At 63.3% G+C, this 14,301-nt stretch overlaps 1 protein-coding gene across 1 annotated transcript in view; it reads right to left on the bottom strand.

The window, feature by feature from the left end:
• Positions 1-365: 365 nt before the first annotated feature.
• The window catches only part of RELN (reelin), a 47,140-nt gene continuing 33,204 nt past the window's right edge, over positions 366-14,301 (bottom strand). The window contains 25 exon segments of the mRNA XM_078861133.1: positions 366-465; positions 1,063-1,161; positions 1,463-1,660; positions 2,308-2,542; positions 3,288-3,484; positions 4,003-4,164; positions 4,427-4,512; positions 4,756-4,940; positions 5,046-5,297; positions 5,598-5,692; positions 6,269-6,450; positions 6,549-6,726; positions 7,458-7,681; positions 8,155-8,321; positions 8,795-9,060; positions 9,613-9,791; positions 9,966-10,143; positions 10,585-10,725; positions 11,248-11,419; positions 11,760-12,009; positions 12,479-12,737; positions 12,981-13,134; positions 13,484-13,658; positions 13,660-13,708; positions 13,987-14,225. Of these exon segments, the coding sequence (XP_078717259.1) occupies positions 375-465; positions 1,063-1,161; positions 1,463-1,660; positions 2,308-2,542; positions 3,288-3,484; positions 4,003-4,164; positions 4,427-4,512; positions 4,756-4,940; positions 5,046-5,297; positions 5,598-5,692; positions 6,269-6,450; positions 6,549-6,726; positions 7,458-7,681; positions 8,155-8,321; positions 8,795-9,060; positions 9,613-9,791; positions 9,966-10,143; positions 10,585-10,725; positions 11,248-11,419; positions 11,760-12,009; positions 12,479-12,737; positions 12,981-13,134; positions 13,484-13,658; positions 13,660-13,708; positions 13,987-14,225 (4,413 nt within the window). The 3' untranslated portion in view covers positions 366-374.

Here is a 14,301-nt window from a genome sequence, read left to right as displayed (position 1 = left end):
GCATTCTCACGTTTACATTCGAGACGGTTATATTTTAATAGCTTGTTTATTTTGAGTCATGATCTCACACGGGCATCACGAGCCGGCCGTGCGAGCGGTGGCCCCGTGCGTCGAAGGCGCCCCCCCGGCACCTCGGTACCACCTGACCTCTCATCCCATGCCGCTCATTCCGTCCCAGATTTCTGCTTCCCCCGACCCTCTGGAGGCCTCGGTACCGCGGCGTCTTAGACGTCCCGCACCGCCGCCCTCCACGTTCCCCTCGTGCCGCGAGTTCAGGGCTGTAACGGAAGTCACGAATGTCCAAACGATGCCCCCAGGCTGCGGCCACCACTGGGGGGCACGGGCGGAGACCGGCGGAGCAGGCGGGCCGGGGGTCAGCCGCGCAGGATGCGGCGGCGGCGGCGGCGCACGCGCCTCAGCTGCTGCTGGCGCCCAAGGCTTGCCAGGTACCCCTGCCTCCGAGCCCTGTGGGGTGCGCAGACCTGTGACTCGGCAAAAGGGCATAGCGTTCTCGAGGGTCGTTAAAAACCGACGAACAAAAAAAACCGAACCCGCGTTAATTGTGCCGTCCTCTCAGAGCAGCGCGGGTGATCCGGCGAGTGACTGGTTCATTGAGCGAGGGTCTCGTTCGATTTAGCAGTTGTGGGTAGTGCAAAGTGTGGGAGCGCATGTTGGCGAGTAGGCCTTCGAGGGTCTGAGTTTTGATGAATGCGTGTTGCCCGTGTGTGCGTGAACCGGGGTAAGTGTAGCGGTTAGCGGGCAACTAGCGATTAGTGCGCTGCACTAGGAACCCTGGCGATCGGAGTTCGAGTCCCGCTCATGGCATATACAAGTGAAGATTAAGATAAAAGTGGCCTGGTGTGCTGGCCACCTACGCTCTCACGTGTCTTGCCGGCCTTCGTTGGTGCTGCTCGCTCATAGCACTTGCCCAACAGTCTGTTAAAGCTATATGGGGAATATTTGTATTTTGATCAGGGGTAAGTTAGTGGGTGAATGCATGCTAGTGACGTGAGTCGTGAGTGCAGTAGAGGAGAGAGGGTCGTGGGCAGGTGAACGTCTTACTGCACGACCTCCACCTGGTCCAGCGTCCACTGGTCCCGCGTGGGGCCCCCGTGCCGTGGCTGCCACCACCGCAGCATCACCCCCCTTGCCCGCGCCTTCCTGTACGGCCGAGACAATGGAACGCGAGTGAGGATGGGGTGGGGGGGAGTCTACCCCCACTTGTCCCTGGCACCACTTCACCCCCAGATACTCCCTGGGCTCTGTTCAACAGCAACCCCCCTTCCGACCAGCGGTGATTCCTCAGGGAGGAGGAATCACCTCCCAGCAGCTCTGGCTCGCCGTTTCCACGCGCGGCACTGCCACCCCCATCTCTGTGCTGCTCCCGGAGGAACCTCACGAGCGCCTGGTGGTGGTGCCCCGGCTCGTGGGTGCAGCCGCCGGGCTGCGGTTGCGCGCCTACCCTGGTACGTCGTACGCCAGGCGTCGCGGCAGCAGGAGGTCGCGCGTGGAGTGCGACGCCAGCAGCTGCCAGCTGGCACCGTTGTCGGCGCTGTACTGCAGCAGCACGGCGCGATCCTCCGCGTCGCCGGGGCCGTCGGCCGCGTTGCAGCGCTCGGACTGCACCGGGCTCCCGATCCGCAGCACAAACAGCACCTTGCTGCACACGCACACATGTGCAGCAACACCACACGCAGAAACACGCAGAAACACGCACACGCGCGTTACTCACTTGGGGTTACACACGGCAATCGTCGGCCCCTGCTGGCGGATTAATAACCGATTGCAAGGGTGCCCACAGGAACAGCTGCAACTGGGGGTGCCCCCTTTCAAAATGTGTTGATGAAATGTGGTGTTAGTCGCTCATTGCGTGTAAAGTGATCTGAGATATGCCTGCGCAAAGGACGGCGACTCTATAAAAAAAAGATTCTCATCATTAAACAAGTACACACGGACCCATACATACAGGCAGCAGATACAGAGACACAAAAAGCCAAAGATCCCCCATATAGCTTTAACAGACTGTTGGGGCAAGTGCGGTTAGCGAGCACCTATGAAGACCGGCACAGCACACGAGGGGGTGGGTGGCCAGCACCACGCCCGACCGCGATGTTTACAGACCGCACCAGGTACTCGTTTGAAGCTGAGTGAGCCTCGGGAGGCCCAGGACCAGTTCAGAAAATAGCCACTGGTGTTGGCCTTCAGTGGGAATCGAACTCGGGTCGTCGGGCTCGTAGCACAGCGCACTAACCACTGCACGACCACACGTACACGCGCACACACGCTAACAAGGTCGTCAGGTCACACCTGGCCAGCGTGAGGTCGAGGGGCCGGGTCACGGCCTCGCGGACGCCACAGCCGCTGAAGTACAGGGCCTTCCCGTGCGCCAGCGGGTTGAGCGGCCCGCAGCCCTCGGGCAGGCCGCCCCCGGCCAAGCGGCCGCCCCCGGTGCGGGCCCAGCCGCGGCCTAAAGACTCCTCCGACTCGAAGCCCTCGCGCATCGCTGTCGCGAGGGGCAACTCCACCGTGCCGCAGTCGTCCCCTGTGGGCGACGCACGGACAGACGCTCGTGTACAGACCGCAGAGACGAAGATCCCCCTTGGAGCCTTTGACCGACTGTTGGGGCAAGTGTTGTTAGCGGTGAGCACCTGCGAAGGCCGGGACGGCACACGACCGGGTAGGTTGCAATAACCACGCAAGGCCGCCTTGGTCTCCTCGGGGGCTGATGATTACCGCACCAGTTACGAAGTTTAAGGCTGAGCTGAGTCAGGGGAGGTCCAGGACCGGTTGAGATATTCGTCAAGGGATGTTGGCTGTGAGCGGGACTCAAACTTGGCTCCGTGTTCTTAGCGCAGTAGGTACACACCAAACGCTTGCACACGGAATACGCACACGCACACTTGAGTTTGTACCTGTTTTTAAATAAATGTCTGTCTAGACTAAAAAACGTCAGTGTGCTTCAGAAGGGATGCTGACCAGCGATGGAGACTAGCGACGGACTTGCACGCCAAAGGACGGAACGAAGCCCGGGCGGACGTCCATGACGGAGAAGAAGCGATGGAATCATCGCGTGTGGAGCAGCTGGGTGGATCGTTAGAGATTTCAACAGCTTGGGGAGTCCTTCATTCAGCAGTGGATAGGTCACTGGCTGGGCCCTCGGGCTCCACTGTGGAAACCCAGCGACCACTAAAGGTGCCGGTCAAGGATTTAGATCGGGGGTCAATCCCCATAACCCATTATAAGTGGCCCGGGTTGGGTGGGGGAGCGGGGTGGGGGTGGTCACGGACCTGTGTAGCCGTCGTCACAGACGCAGACGGCGCCGTGCGTGCACCTCCCGCGCCCGCTGCACAGGCGGGGGCACGGCTCCCCCACGAAGACGTCGTCGAGCCCCCAGGCGGGGGGCGGCACGGCACGGTCGGCGCCGCCCCCCGCGGCTCCCTTGCCTCCTGCGCGCCGCGCCAAGATCCAGCGCAGCTGCGTCGCGCTGCGCGGACGCGGCACGCCGTGATGACAATGATGATTACAATCGTTACTGCCAACACAATCGTTGATTGTCGATGCGTCGATCGACGACATCGGTGCCATCAACGCCATCGTCAATCAACATCATAATCACTACAATTTATCATTATCGGCACCTTGACGCAATACAAATCTACGTGTATGAGTCTATGGGTCTCTAAGTCTGTAGATCTCTATACAAGCCTGTGGGTCTCTATAAACGGTCTCTTTATGAGTCTATGGGTCTCTATAAACATATGGACCTCTTGGTATATTTATATAGACTCACAGAGACCCATTTTTTTTATCACCCATTATGCTCCTATTACCCACAAACCCTCACCGAGTCTCACGACTCTTATTCAGGGGGGTCCTGCCGCGTTTTCTCAGAGGGGGGGGGGGGGGGGTGGCGACTGTCGCTGCGTATATAATCCCACGAGTTATTTACAACGCAACCCGCGTCGCGTCGTGTCCGTGTCGGCGCTCCGGCCGCGAGCTCACGTGGACGCGGCGCCGTCGGGCAGGCCGAGGGTGACGCGGGTCCAGCGCGGCGCCGTCACCGCCGAGTACACGGAGGCCTCGTGCAGCCGGAAGGGGGAGCAGCCGGCGCGGGAGGCCCCCGACGGGAGACACTCGCCCTGCACCAGCGCCCACTGGTCCCGGCTGCGTGCCGGGAGGTGGGGGGGGGACACGGTGGCCATGCAACCCAAACAGTGAACCCACTGTGGTCTGCGCTCCTTTAACCGAGGAAGAGGAGGAACAGCGACACGACACGAACTCTGTCTGTGCTGAAGCCCTCTCGTCATCGCGAGCAACAGACCCTCCACATTGGCATCTCACTCCTGAACATGTTGCGGCCATCATGCACAAGAATAGAATCGCGTGGAATGGTGGCTGTTGTTGGAGTGCCGGCGAGCGTACTCACCCTGCGTCCGTGCTGTACTCCAACCGCACGGAGAAGGCGTCGGAGCAGGCGTCATCGCTGCCTCCGCCGCCACAGCCGATCACAATCTGCTCGCTCGCACAGGCGCCGCGCGGACATCACTCGGGGCAGCAGGGGCAGCAGCAGAATACAGGGGCAGCACATGGGAAGTGACATTGGGAAAAGCCACAAAGCAACATCGCCCCCTACTGGCAGGATAATCGTCACTTCCCCAGCCAGTGCTGCGTTCACCTTGTGCCACACAGGGACAGCTGCCACCGGGGGTCCCCTTCGGCTAAACTGTCGCGGGGAAGTTTTATGAAGTTCATCACCTGGAACTGCACCATGCTGCCCGGCGCGATGATGAGCTGCCGCGTGGTGAGGGAGGCGGGCGTGGGCAGCGGCTGCCCCCCCGGCCACACCAGCGCCCCCCCGGGGCGGGAGCAGAACCCGGCGGCGGGGGCGGCGTGGGGGTGGAAGGTCCACAGGTCCTCGCGCAGCGCGGCCTCGCCTGAGCCTGCAACGTCAGCAGCGCCAAGCCGCTCGTCGGCGATGCCGCGCGGGCGCCCCGCGTCGCGGAACCAAGAATACCCGCCCAGCGGCCCCGCCGGGGGACTCTCACCTGTCTGGAAGTCGTCCACCAGGATGCTGGGGTTCACCTCCTCGCCGCCCACCAGCACGTCGTCCAGCGCCCACGTTGCCCGCGCGACGGCGGCGGTGCAGTTCAGCAGCCCCGCGCGGCCCAGCGGGCACGGCTGCCACCAGCGCAGGCGCGTCGAGTTGGAGAGCGCCGCGGGCGAGAGCGCCACGTGGTCGCAGCGCGCCGTCGCATAGCGCTGGGCCTCCATCTCAAACAGCAGGTGCCACCGCACACCTGGGGGAGGGAGGGGGAGGGAGGGGGGGTGGTACGGTGTCGCAGTGCCGCACGTTTCTCAGTCAGCAGGTGCTGTAGCCGAGGGGTAGGGAGACACGAAGCCAACGCAGCACAGGTTTGTGGCTCAGGTAACGGAGCACCGTTCATTCACCTCCCCACCGCCCCCCCCCCATGGCTACAACGTCTCTCAACTGAGCGACCGTTTTGGCTGGAGCAGCGTGGCGACGCTTTACGTTGCTAACCCTTACACCGTGAAGAGGTTCACACAACGCGAGTGGCGGTGGCGCCGGCGCCTCTCACCGCCGTCCGTCGAGAACTGCAGCAGCACCGAGTCGGAGTGGCCCCGGGCGGTGGGGCCTGCACCAACGTCGATCCGCGCGCAGAAGCGGACGAACCTGGGCACCGCACGGGACGGCACACACCCCGTACGCCCACAGCAGGTCAACAACGCATAAACCATAACAGAGTGCTCAAGCTACCACATTTCTGGCAGGCGCAATCAGCCCCTCCTACTTTTATATAGCCACACCCATTCGCCTGCAAGCGCTGCCCACAGAGCGAGTAGATTTGCTCTTTGCGATGTTTACTCCGCCTACTTCTTATAGGCCTCGCCCACTACTCGGGTAGCTCCACCCACAAGAGCCCCGCTCGCTGCCCTATCACATTTTAACCCTGGGGCAAGATCCCGGATTTTACAACACTTACATTGGGGACATTGGGACAGGCTTTTTGAAACTGGGACTGTTCCCGGCCAAGCCAGGACATTCGGTAAGTTTACAAGGTATAGGACACCACACAACACAGCATGACACACGCAGTCACGAGATGCAACCGTGTAGATCGAGCGCCGTGTTCTCACGGGACTTCGCGTTTACCAGTTGTTCAGGCTGGGTTCAACTCCCGAGGAGTCCGAGGTGCTTTGAAAGACCCCGGGGTGCTCCCCGTGACCCCCTGACCCCATGGCGACTCACGTGGCCCCGCGCAGGTCCAGCTCGGCCGTCGCGGCCTGCCGCGCCCCCACGCCGCGGAAGTGCAGGGCGGCGCCGTCGGAGACGACCTCGCAGGAGGGGCAGGGCCCCCCGCCCTCCACCAGCTCCCACGAATCCGGATCAGGGGTCCCAGCGGCCCCCCCAAAGCGCTCCTTCAGCAACGACTGAGCGGTCACGCACAACGCTCGCGTGTGAGTAATCCAGACGCGCGATGCCAGTGTGTGCAGGTGCAGGTGCAGGCAAGTGAGCACGCGCATCCCACCGGCCCAAGCCGCGTGCCATGGCAGGCCTCGCCGGAGGCCCCGGGGTCGCACACGCACGCCCCCCGCACGCAATCCCCGCGCCCCCCGCAGTGGCCCGGGCACGCGGGCCCCACCCAGAAGTCGTCCAGGGCCCACGGGGCCCCCAGCTCCTCCTGCAGGGCCCTGAACCGCACGGGCCTGGCGGGGCGGCAGCAAGAGGGGGACGAGCGAGTCAACGCCACCACGTAGGGCCGTGTGGCCGTGCGGCGCATCGGCGCAGCGCCCAGTCGTGCGATCGCGTTGTTGTGCCGCCGGAGTTGCCGCAACGTCACGCTTGGCGTCACGTGGGCTGACACGACACGTCGGTGATCGCGACGCCACTTTCCCGTAACTTTGCAACCGCGTGACACATTTTCGCTGCACTGCTTTTGCGCCACGCGAGTCGTAAGAGAGTGAAGGCCGCGTCGGCGTTCTTCACGTGCAGTTCGCCCAACACAGGCCGTAGATCTTCCACTCATCGCCAAGGTCCACTCCACTCCGCTCACACAGCACAAACCGGTACCAGCTCAGCTAGAAAAACTTCAATCACCTCTCTTTATTTACACGGCCAGGGAGAATGAATTTCTTATTAATAGCCCTCACTCAGGTCAAGAGATTATCACGTGATTCACTGATGTTGTGAACTTATCAATTGTAACCGCCAATGTGAAGATCACGTCAGGTGGTACTATATCTGGGCTGGGCTCATGGCCTTTTGTCTTCACAGTGATAATGTTTGCACACATCGTACCAGGTACTCATTCGAGGCCGAGTCAACCTATGGGAGGCCCAAGACCGGTTTGGTGATGGCCGTGCTAACCGCTGCACTACCACTCCCTACACACACACACATGCACGCACGCACATGCACGCACACGCACGCACGCTACCTCCCCGTGAGGCTGTCATCGAGGGGAAAGGTCACCCTCCTCCAGCGGCGCGAGGGGAAGAGGGCCGAGGCCTGCGCCACCGCCCCGGTGCACTGTGGGTCGGCGGGCAGGCACTGCGGCTGCAGGTAGCGCCACGTGACGCCGAAGTCCACGGACGCTTGGACGTGCACGGGGCCGCCCCTCTCGTCCCGGCTCTCAGTGCCGTCCCGGCAGCCCACGACCATCTGGGCACCAAGGCATTGTGGGAAGGCCCGTGGTAACTTCATCGTTATTTATTTACTTTATCCAGGAGAGCCACACCGAGTCGTAGGGCTCTGGTTCAGGAGGGTCCTGCTGCTATATTTGGGTTTTGTGTCAAGATAAATGACGAGTGTGTTTATTATTATCATACCACGTGGGTGGAAACCGGAGCACCCGGAGTAAACCCAAACCTTACGCGCGGGGGCAAGATGGAAAAAGATGGAGATTAGTCCACACTTTGCTGTACCGCCTTCTGGCGAGCGCGCGGGAAGGGCATTTCACAACACCCGAGTGCGATCCACCAACCCTCCCTGCTGCCTCGGCAACGCTGGACCACAGGCAGCCACGAGCGGCAGCGTAGTCGCCGCTCGGCCACGTGCGCGCTTGGAGACAAGAAGACGTCGCCTCGCCCGAGCGGCCAGGGGCTCGGGGCTCAGGGCGCTCCGCATCGTCTCACCTTGGCGTGGAGCACCCAGCCGGGCCTCGGCTCCATGTCGTGCGTGGAGAGCACGACGGCGTCGCCGGCGCCCCCCGCCGTGGCGTCTCCGCACAGCAGCACGTCCCCCGGGGCCCCGCAGAACCTCCCCACCTCGCAGTCGTCGTGGAACAGCCAGCCGCTGTGCACTGCGCGGGAGAAGAGGAGCCGGGTCAGCGGCAGAGGTGCAGGCCCCGCAACGGCTTTGTTCTCTACCCTGCTGCACGTTCCTCCGTACGGATCGCTTTGCTGTGCTTGTTCTGTGCTCACAGCGCCCACGGATCATCCCCCCCCGCCCCTCCTGCAAATGTAGCTGGGTAACTGGCTAAAAAATAATATTGAATTGCTCGAGGATATTTTGGCCTACTCTTCCACGCTGGCCCAGCCACACACTGCCAGGCTCTCGTGTAATTATAATAATTGTGTAGTTTAATGTAATCGCGTAGTTCATGCGAATTGCATCTCTCACAATCTCCAAGGAACCACGGACAAAGCTGGAAGGCAGCAGCAGCAGCAGCCAGCAATTGCCCAAGCTATGCAGTCCTCTATATATTCAGATTTTTCAATCAAGGAAAGGGGGGTTTGTGGGGGGCGTGGTGGGGGTTGGCGGGAGGAGGCTCACGCTCCACCAGGTGCCGCGTGTCCACCGTCGGCAGCGAGTCGCCGTCGCCGCCGGGGGCGCCGTCGGACTGCGGCAGGTCGAGCAGGCGGGCGAGCGGCACGGAGAAGGAGTCGTGCATGCCGAGCGGGCGCTCCTGGCGCCAGCCGCCCACGAGCACCGAGTCGAGCGCCCAGTCGGTGCCGTCGCGCGCGCCGTGCCGCGGCTGCCACCACCGCAGGCGCACGCCGACCGCCCGGGCCTCCTCCTGGAGCACCACGCTCACGAAGCTGGCGCCGCGGGACCACGGGGGCACGGTTACGCGAGCGCTCGTTTGAGGCCGAGTCAGCCCGAGGGGAAGCCCGGGACCGGCGACAAATGATTTGCCACCGGCGTTGGCCGTGAGCGGGAATCGAGGCATACTAGCCGATGCGCTACCGAAGCAAAGGCAAAGATCCCCGTATAGCCTTATATGACTGTCAGGGCAAGTACTGTTAAGCAAGTCGCACTTATGAAGGCCGGAACGGCACACGAGGGGGTGGGTTGCCAGCACCACGCCCGACCGCCTTTGTCTCCCCAGTAGCGATGTTTACACACCGCACCAGGTACTCATTTGAGGCGGAGTCGACCTAGGGGAGGCCCAGGACCGGTACAGATAATCGTCACCAATGTGGGCCGTGAGCGGGAATCAAACTCGGGTCGCCGGGTTCATAGGGCAGCGTGCTAACCGCTACACCACCGCTCCCCACATATACACACACACACACTGACACGCTCAATACTCGTGGGCTGACGTGTGGACACGCGCACACAACCAGAACGTGGGGGTCGGGGTGTCGTACCCGCCCTGCGTGAGCTCGTGCAGGAGCTGCCAGGTGACGCCGCCGTTAGTGGAGAACTGGAGCAGCACGGCCGGCTCGCGCCCGCCCGCCGGCGTGGCGCAACCCCAGGAGAAGGTGAACTGAACGAACTCGGCCAGCGTCAGGTCGAGGTCCACGCTCACCAGCGTCCGCGTGCACGGCTGCGCGACGCGGCGCGTGAACGCGCGGGCAACGCACGGACGTGCGGAGACGACGCAGAGACACGGACACGAGCACACCGGTAAATACACACACGCGTGCAGTCTGAACATGCCTAGCGGGTGGCAGTGGGAGTGGTGGCGGCGGTGGTCGGCCTCAGCGCGTGGAGAGCTCACCCCGGTGAAGTGCAGCGCCGTCCCGGAGACGAGGGAACCGCAGCCGGCTTCGACTGCGCCGCCGGCCACCTGCAGCCAGCGCTGGGGGGCGGGGGGGCCCTGGAAGGCGTCCTTGAGCTGCGTGGGCAGCGGCTCCGTGGCCTCGTCGCAGTATAGGCCGGCCCAGCCGACGTCGCACCTGGGGAAGGGGGCATCGTCGCAGGGCCACGTCCACGCGACGTTGCCGCTGCCGCATTTCTGCGAGGCTCGACCGGGACACGCGGCGCGGAGCTAGAAGCCCCTCCCCTTTCCCGCCAGCCCCACCCGCTGTCACACAGCCACGCCCACTCAGTCGCTAGCTCCTCGCGCACGGCGAGCACCATTCGCCGTTCCCGACGTCGGCCTCGCCCACCACCGCTCGGCTCCTCCCACTGCTCCGGCAGCTCCGCCCTTTGCTGGCATCGCGAGTCAAGCGCGAGGCCAGAAGATTTTAACCCAAAGAGAAAAATTCAGGACGGGCTTTCTGAAAGCGCTGGGTTGTCCAAGTCCAAACGGTACATTTGGTAACTTACTCAACATCGCTGGCACTATCACCCATGTTGCCCCCCCCCCACCCTTCTCCCGTGCCCCCCTTTCTCACGTGCACGCCCCACGTGTGCAGCGGCCGTGGCCAGAGCAGGCGTCGGGGCACGAGTCCCCGATGTGGACGTTGTCCAGGGCCCAGCTCTGCTGCCAGTCGAAGGGGAACGGCTGGGACCAGCGGAACCTGGTGGCGGTGGAGCTGGGGATGCGTGGGCAGAGAGGGGGTACGCAGCGGCGTGACAAGCGAGGCCATGGGGAGACGAACAGGGTCACGGAGGCATTGAAACGGAGACACGTACGGAGACACGAAGCCCCATGGTCATTTTGAACTCTTCGGGACAGAGGAACACGGGCAGAGGAACTCACGTGAACTCGGGAACACATCTAAACACGTGGAGACACACGGGGATGCTGAAACAAGAGGCCAACAGAGACCCACGGGGGGGGGAGGGGGTGACACACGGACACGCTGACCTGGTCACAAGAAGATACAGATGCAGCGGGTACAAGAACACACGGACGCACAGACATAGGGTCACCGGGACACGGGGAGACAACAGGGACATAACGGCGGGAAAACAGGGACGTAGATAACAATGGGACAGCGCATGAAGACATGGGACACGGAGACACGGGGACACACGCGGGGGGGAAACGCGAGGGAGACCCCGCGGGGGGAGACACGCGGGGGGAGACACGCGGGGGGGACACGCGGAAGCACCGGGTGGACGGGGGCAGAGGGATGGTGATGCGGGTCCAGCGGGGGTAGAGGTCGGAGGAGAGCAGGGAGCCCGGCACGGCGTGGAGCCAGCAGGGGGCGTGCGCTGCGGCGCAGTCGGGCAGCAGCGGCCGCCACGTCACGCCCAGGTCGCGCGAAAACTCCAGGGCGACCGCTGCGGACATCACAACGACGACAACAGCCACCGTCGCCATTCGCCACTGCGCTTGCGCCAGACTAGATGCGCTTTGAGTACGTGAAAAGTGGCAAGCACTCGCTGGTAGGAGGTCACGGGACAGACCCAGGTGTTACGGGTTGGCTGAGACGACCGCTGTGCTCCCCATTGTGCCAACGTAGCCAAGACAAATACAGAGATCCCTCGCGTAGCCTTTTAACGGGCTGTTGGGGCAAGTCTTGTTTGTCACGTGTAGGAGCACCGACGAAGGCCGTCACGGCAAACGTGCGGGTGGTGTGGCCAGCGCCAGCGCCCGGCCGACAGAGACGCGCGCGCTCACCGTAGCAGGTGCCAGCATCGCCGCACGCGGCCACGAAATCGAACTGCAGGAAGGAGTCGTCGCCCACGGCCAGGTCGCCCGTCACGGCGTAGCGCGACGACGACTTGTTCCCGAACACCAGCGCGTCGCCCGCGGAGCCGCACGTGGGGCCACGGTGCCCGCCCGGCAGCAGCAGCCAGGCGTCGCCCGGCGCCAGCGAGAAGTCGTCCTCCAGCACCGAGGAGCCGGGTGCGCCGCCCCCCACCACCACCTGCGACGGCGGCGCCGCCGCCCCCGCCAGGGATTAGTGGCCCGAGTGGATCAAGGGGTGTCGGGATAACAAACTCTAAATGTTGGATCATTAAATGGAACGCGGCCACTTTTAACCGTTTACAAATCTCGTAACTTTGATTACGCTCGAGATCATCACGATTGTAATTTTGTCTGCTTATTAGCCTCAAGCGGCGGCGATTTGAGCCTCGTGAAAGTAGCACAGCGTGTCCGCCGCGTGATGTTAGTAGCCACGCGATGCTCCTCCCATCGCTATTTCTCTTTGGGGCCCACAATGGGTTGTCACCACCACTGGGGCAGACAGATACAGCTGCCAACTGGAAAGCTCAACCAGGAACTCGCGACCTTCCGACCGCGAAGCCGGCGACGGCCAACTCGGTCGAACGGCGGAACCGGAAAACACGGAAACCCGTGGACAAAATCCGTAATCTTGGTCTGCGCGGCGCCACCTGGTCGATCGCCCAGGGTGTGTAGAGCGCCGGCGAGAGGAGCGGCTGCCACCAGCGCAGGCGCGTGGCCGGCGTCGCGGCCTTTCGCGGCACGTGCAGTGCCACGTAGCGCGGCGCCGTCCCCGACTCGCCGAAGCTCAGCTCCTGCAGGAGGCGCCAGCTCTGCCCGGCATCCGTCGAGAACTGCAGCAGCAGCGGTGCGGAGCGGCGGTCGGGCGCCGTCTTGCTGCAGCCGAGACGCACGTAGAACTGCACGAAGCTGCGCGGTGCCGCCCAGGGTCAGGGAGAAAGAGTTGGGGTCGGGGTTAGGGTTAGGGTCGGGGTTAGACACGGGGTTCACAGATACGGCGACGGTGAGGCTTTCGGGCCGAGGTTAGGTGATTTAGGTTCAGAGTGCGGGTTAGGCTTCGGGGTCAAGGTCAGAGTCAGAACTAGGGTTGGAGTTAGTCTTTAGGATCAGATTCGTCTCGCGATCGTGCGTATGTGCGTGCGTGCAACTGACGTGGCGCGTGAGAGGTCGAGGTCGTGGGTGAGCAGCATGCGGAGGCCGCCGTCTGCGTCGGCGAACACGAGGCTGGAGCCGTCGGCGAGGACCCCGCAGCGGCGCGACACGCGCCCACCGCTCCACGCCGCCAACTCGGCCTCGCTCGGGGGCTCTGCGCGCACCGCACGGCCGTCGGGGGTAGCCAGCACGGGGCAGTCATCCACATTGCAGGGCACGGCAGCAAAGGGTGCGGGTAAAGCATAAACATTCCCCGGTGGCGTTTGCCAACGTTGGAACGAAGCGCTGCGTGCCGTGGTGGCCGTGCGCGCGTTGCCGTGTACGCGCGGAGCGCCAGGAAGCAAGCGACGAGGACTGGGGACCAGTTTGGAGTTGAAACACTTTGGGATTTTAGAATTTTTAAGTCAATTTGAGGAAATATTTACCCGATGGGAATGATTTGCATACGAACATTTCGAGTCTCGCGAACGCGCGTTGGCACGACCCGCGTCCCGCCGCATCACCTTCGAAGTCGTGGGAGAGGAAGCTCCGGAGCGGCGGGCGCCGGGCGCACGTGGGGCCCGAGAAGCCGGCGTCGCACTCGCACCGCGCGCCGCCCACGCAGCCGCCGTGGCCGCTGCACATGTCCTCGCACTGCGGGCCCACGTACACACCGTCCAGCGCCCACGGGCCCCCCCCCCGCGCTCCCCGGCAGGAAATAGCCCTGGTACCAGCGGAACCGCACGGGCCTGCGGGCATCGACGGAGGATGGACGCGTGCGGGCGGGGGGGGCGGAGGTTAAGAGGGGGCAAAACTGAAACTGTGGGGGGTGGTGGAGGCTAAGGAGAGCAGCAGAGCCGACTCTTACAGGGTGGTGGTGGGGATGGTGATGATGGTGATGATGACAGTGGAGGTGAAGGCATTGCAAGTGCAGAGTCTGCTGCAGCTGACGGTGATCACGATGGTGATCATGAAGCTGTCGATAATGGCGTTGGCGTTGGCGACGGCGGTGCCGCCGTCTCCGTACCCGCACAGCTGCAGCTTGCCCACGTGCAGCGCGTGCCGCGCCCACCCGGGCCGGGCGCCGGCGTAGAAGACGCTCGGCGGGTGGCGCTCGGTGGAGCACAGGGGGCCCCCCGGGCGGCCAGCGCCGGCGCACAGCGGCCGCACCAGGTGCCAGGTGGCGCCGCGGTCGCGCGAGAACTCCAGCCGCACCGGCGTGGCCGGAGCGCCGGCGGCGGTGTCTTCGCCACACCCCACCGCGATCTGCGACCGGAAAAGAAACACGAATATGCACGCTATAAAATTTCGAAATTAAACATAAAAAAAATCGTTGGTTGCC

Source organism: Lampetra fluviatilis, chromosome 11 (assembly GCF_964198595.1).
Source record: "Lampetra fluviatilis chromosome 11, kcLamFluv1.1, whole genome shotgun sequence".
Lineage (NCBI taxonomy): Eukaryota > Metazoa > Chordata > Hyperoartia > Petromyzontiformes > Petromyzontidae > Lampetra > Lampetra fluviatilis.
The sequence above is the reverse complement of the archived record's forward strand: the minus strand, read 5'-3'. Positions and strand labels throughout refer to the sequence as shown.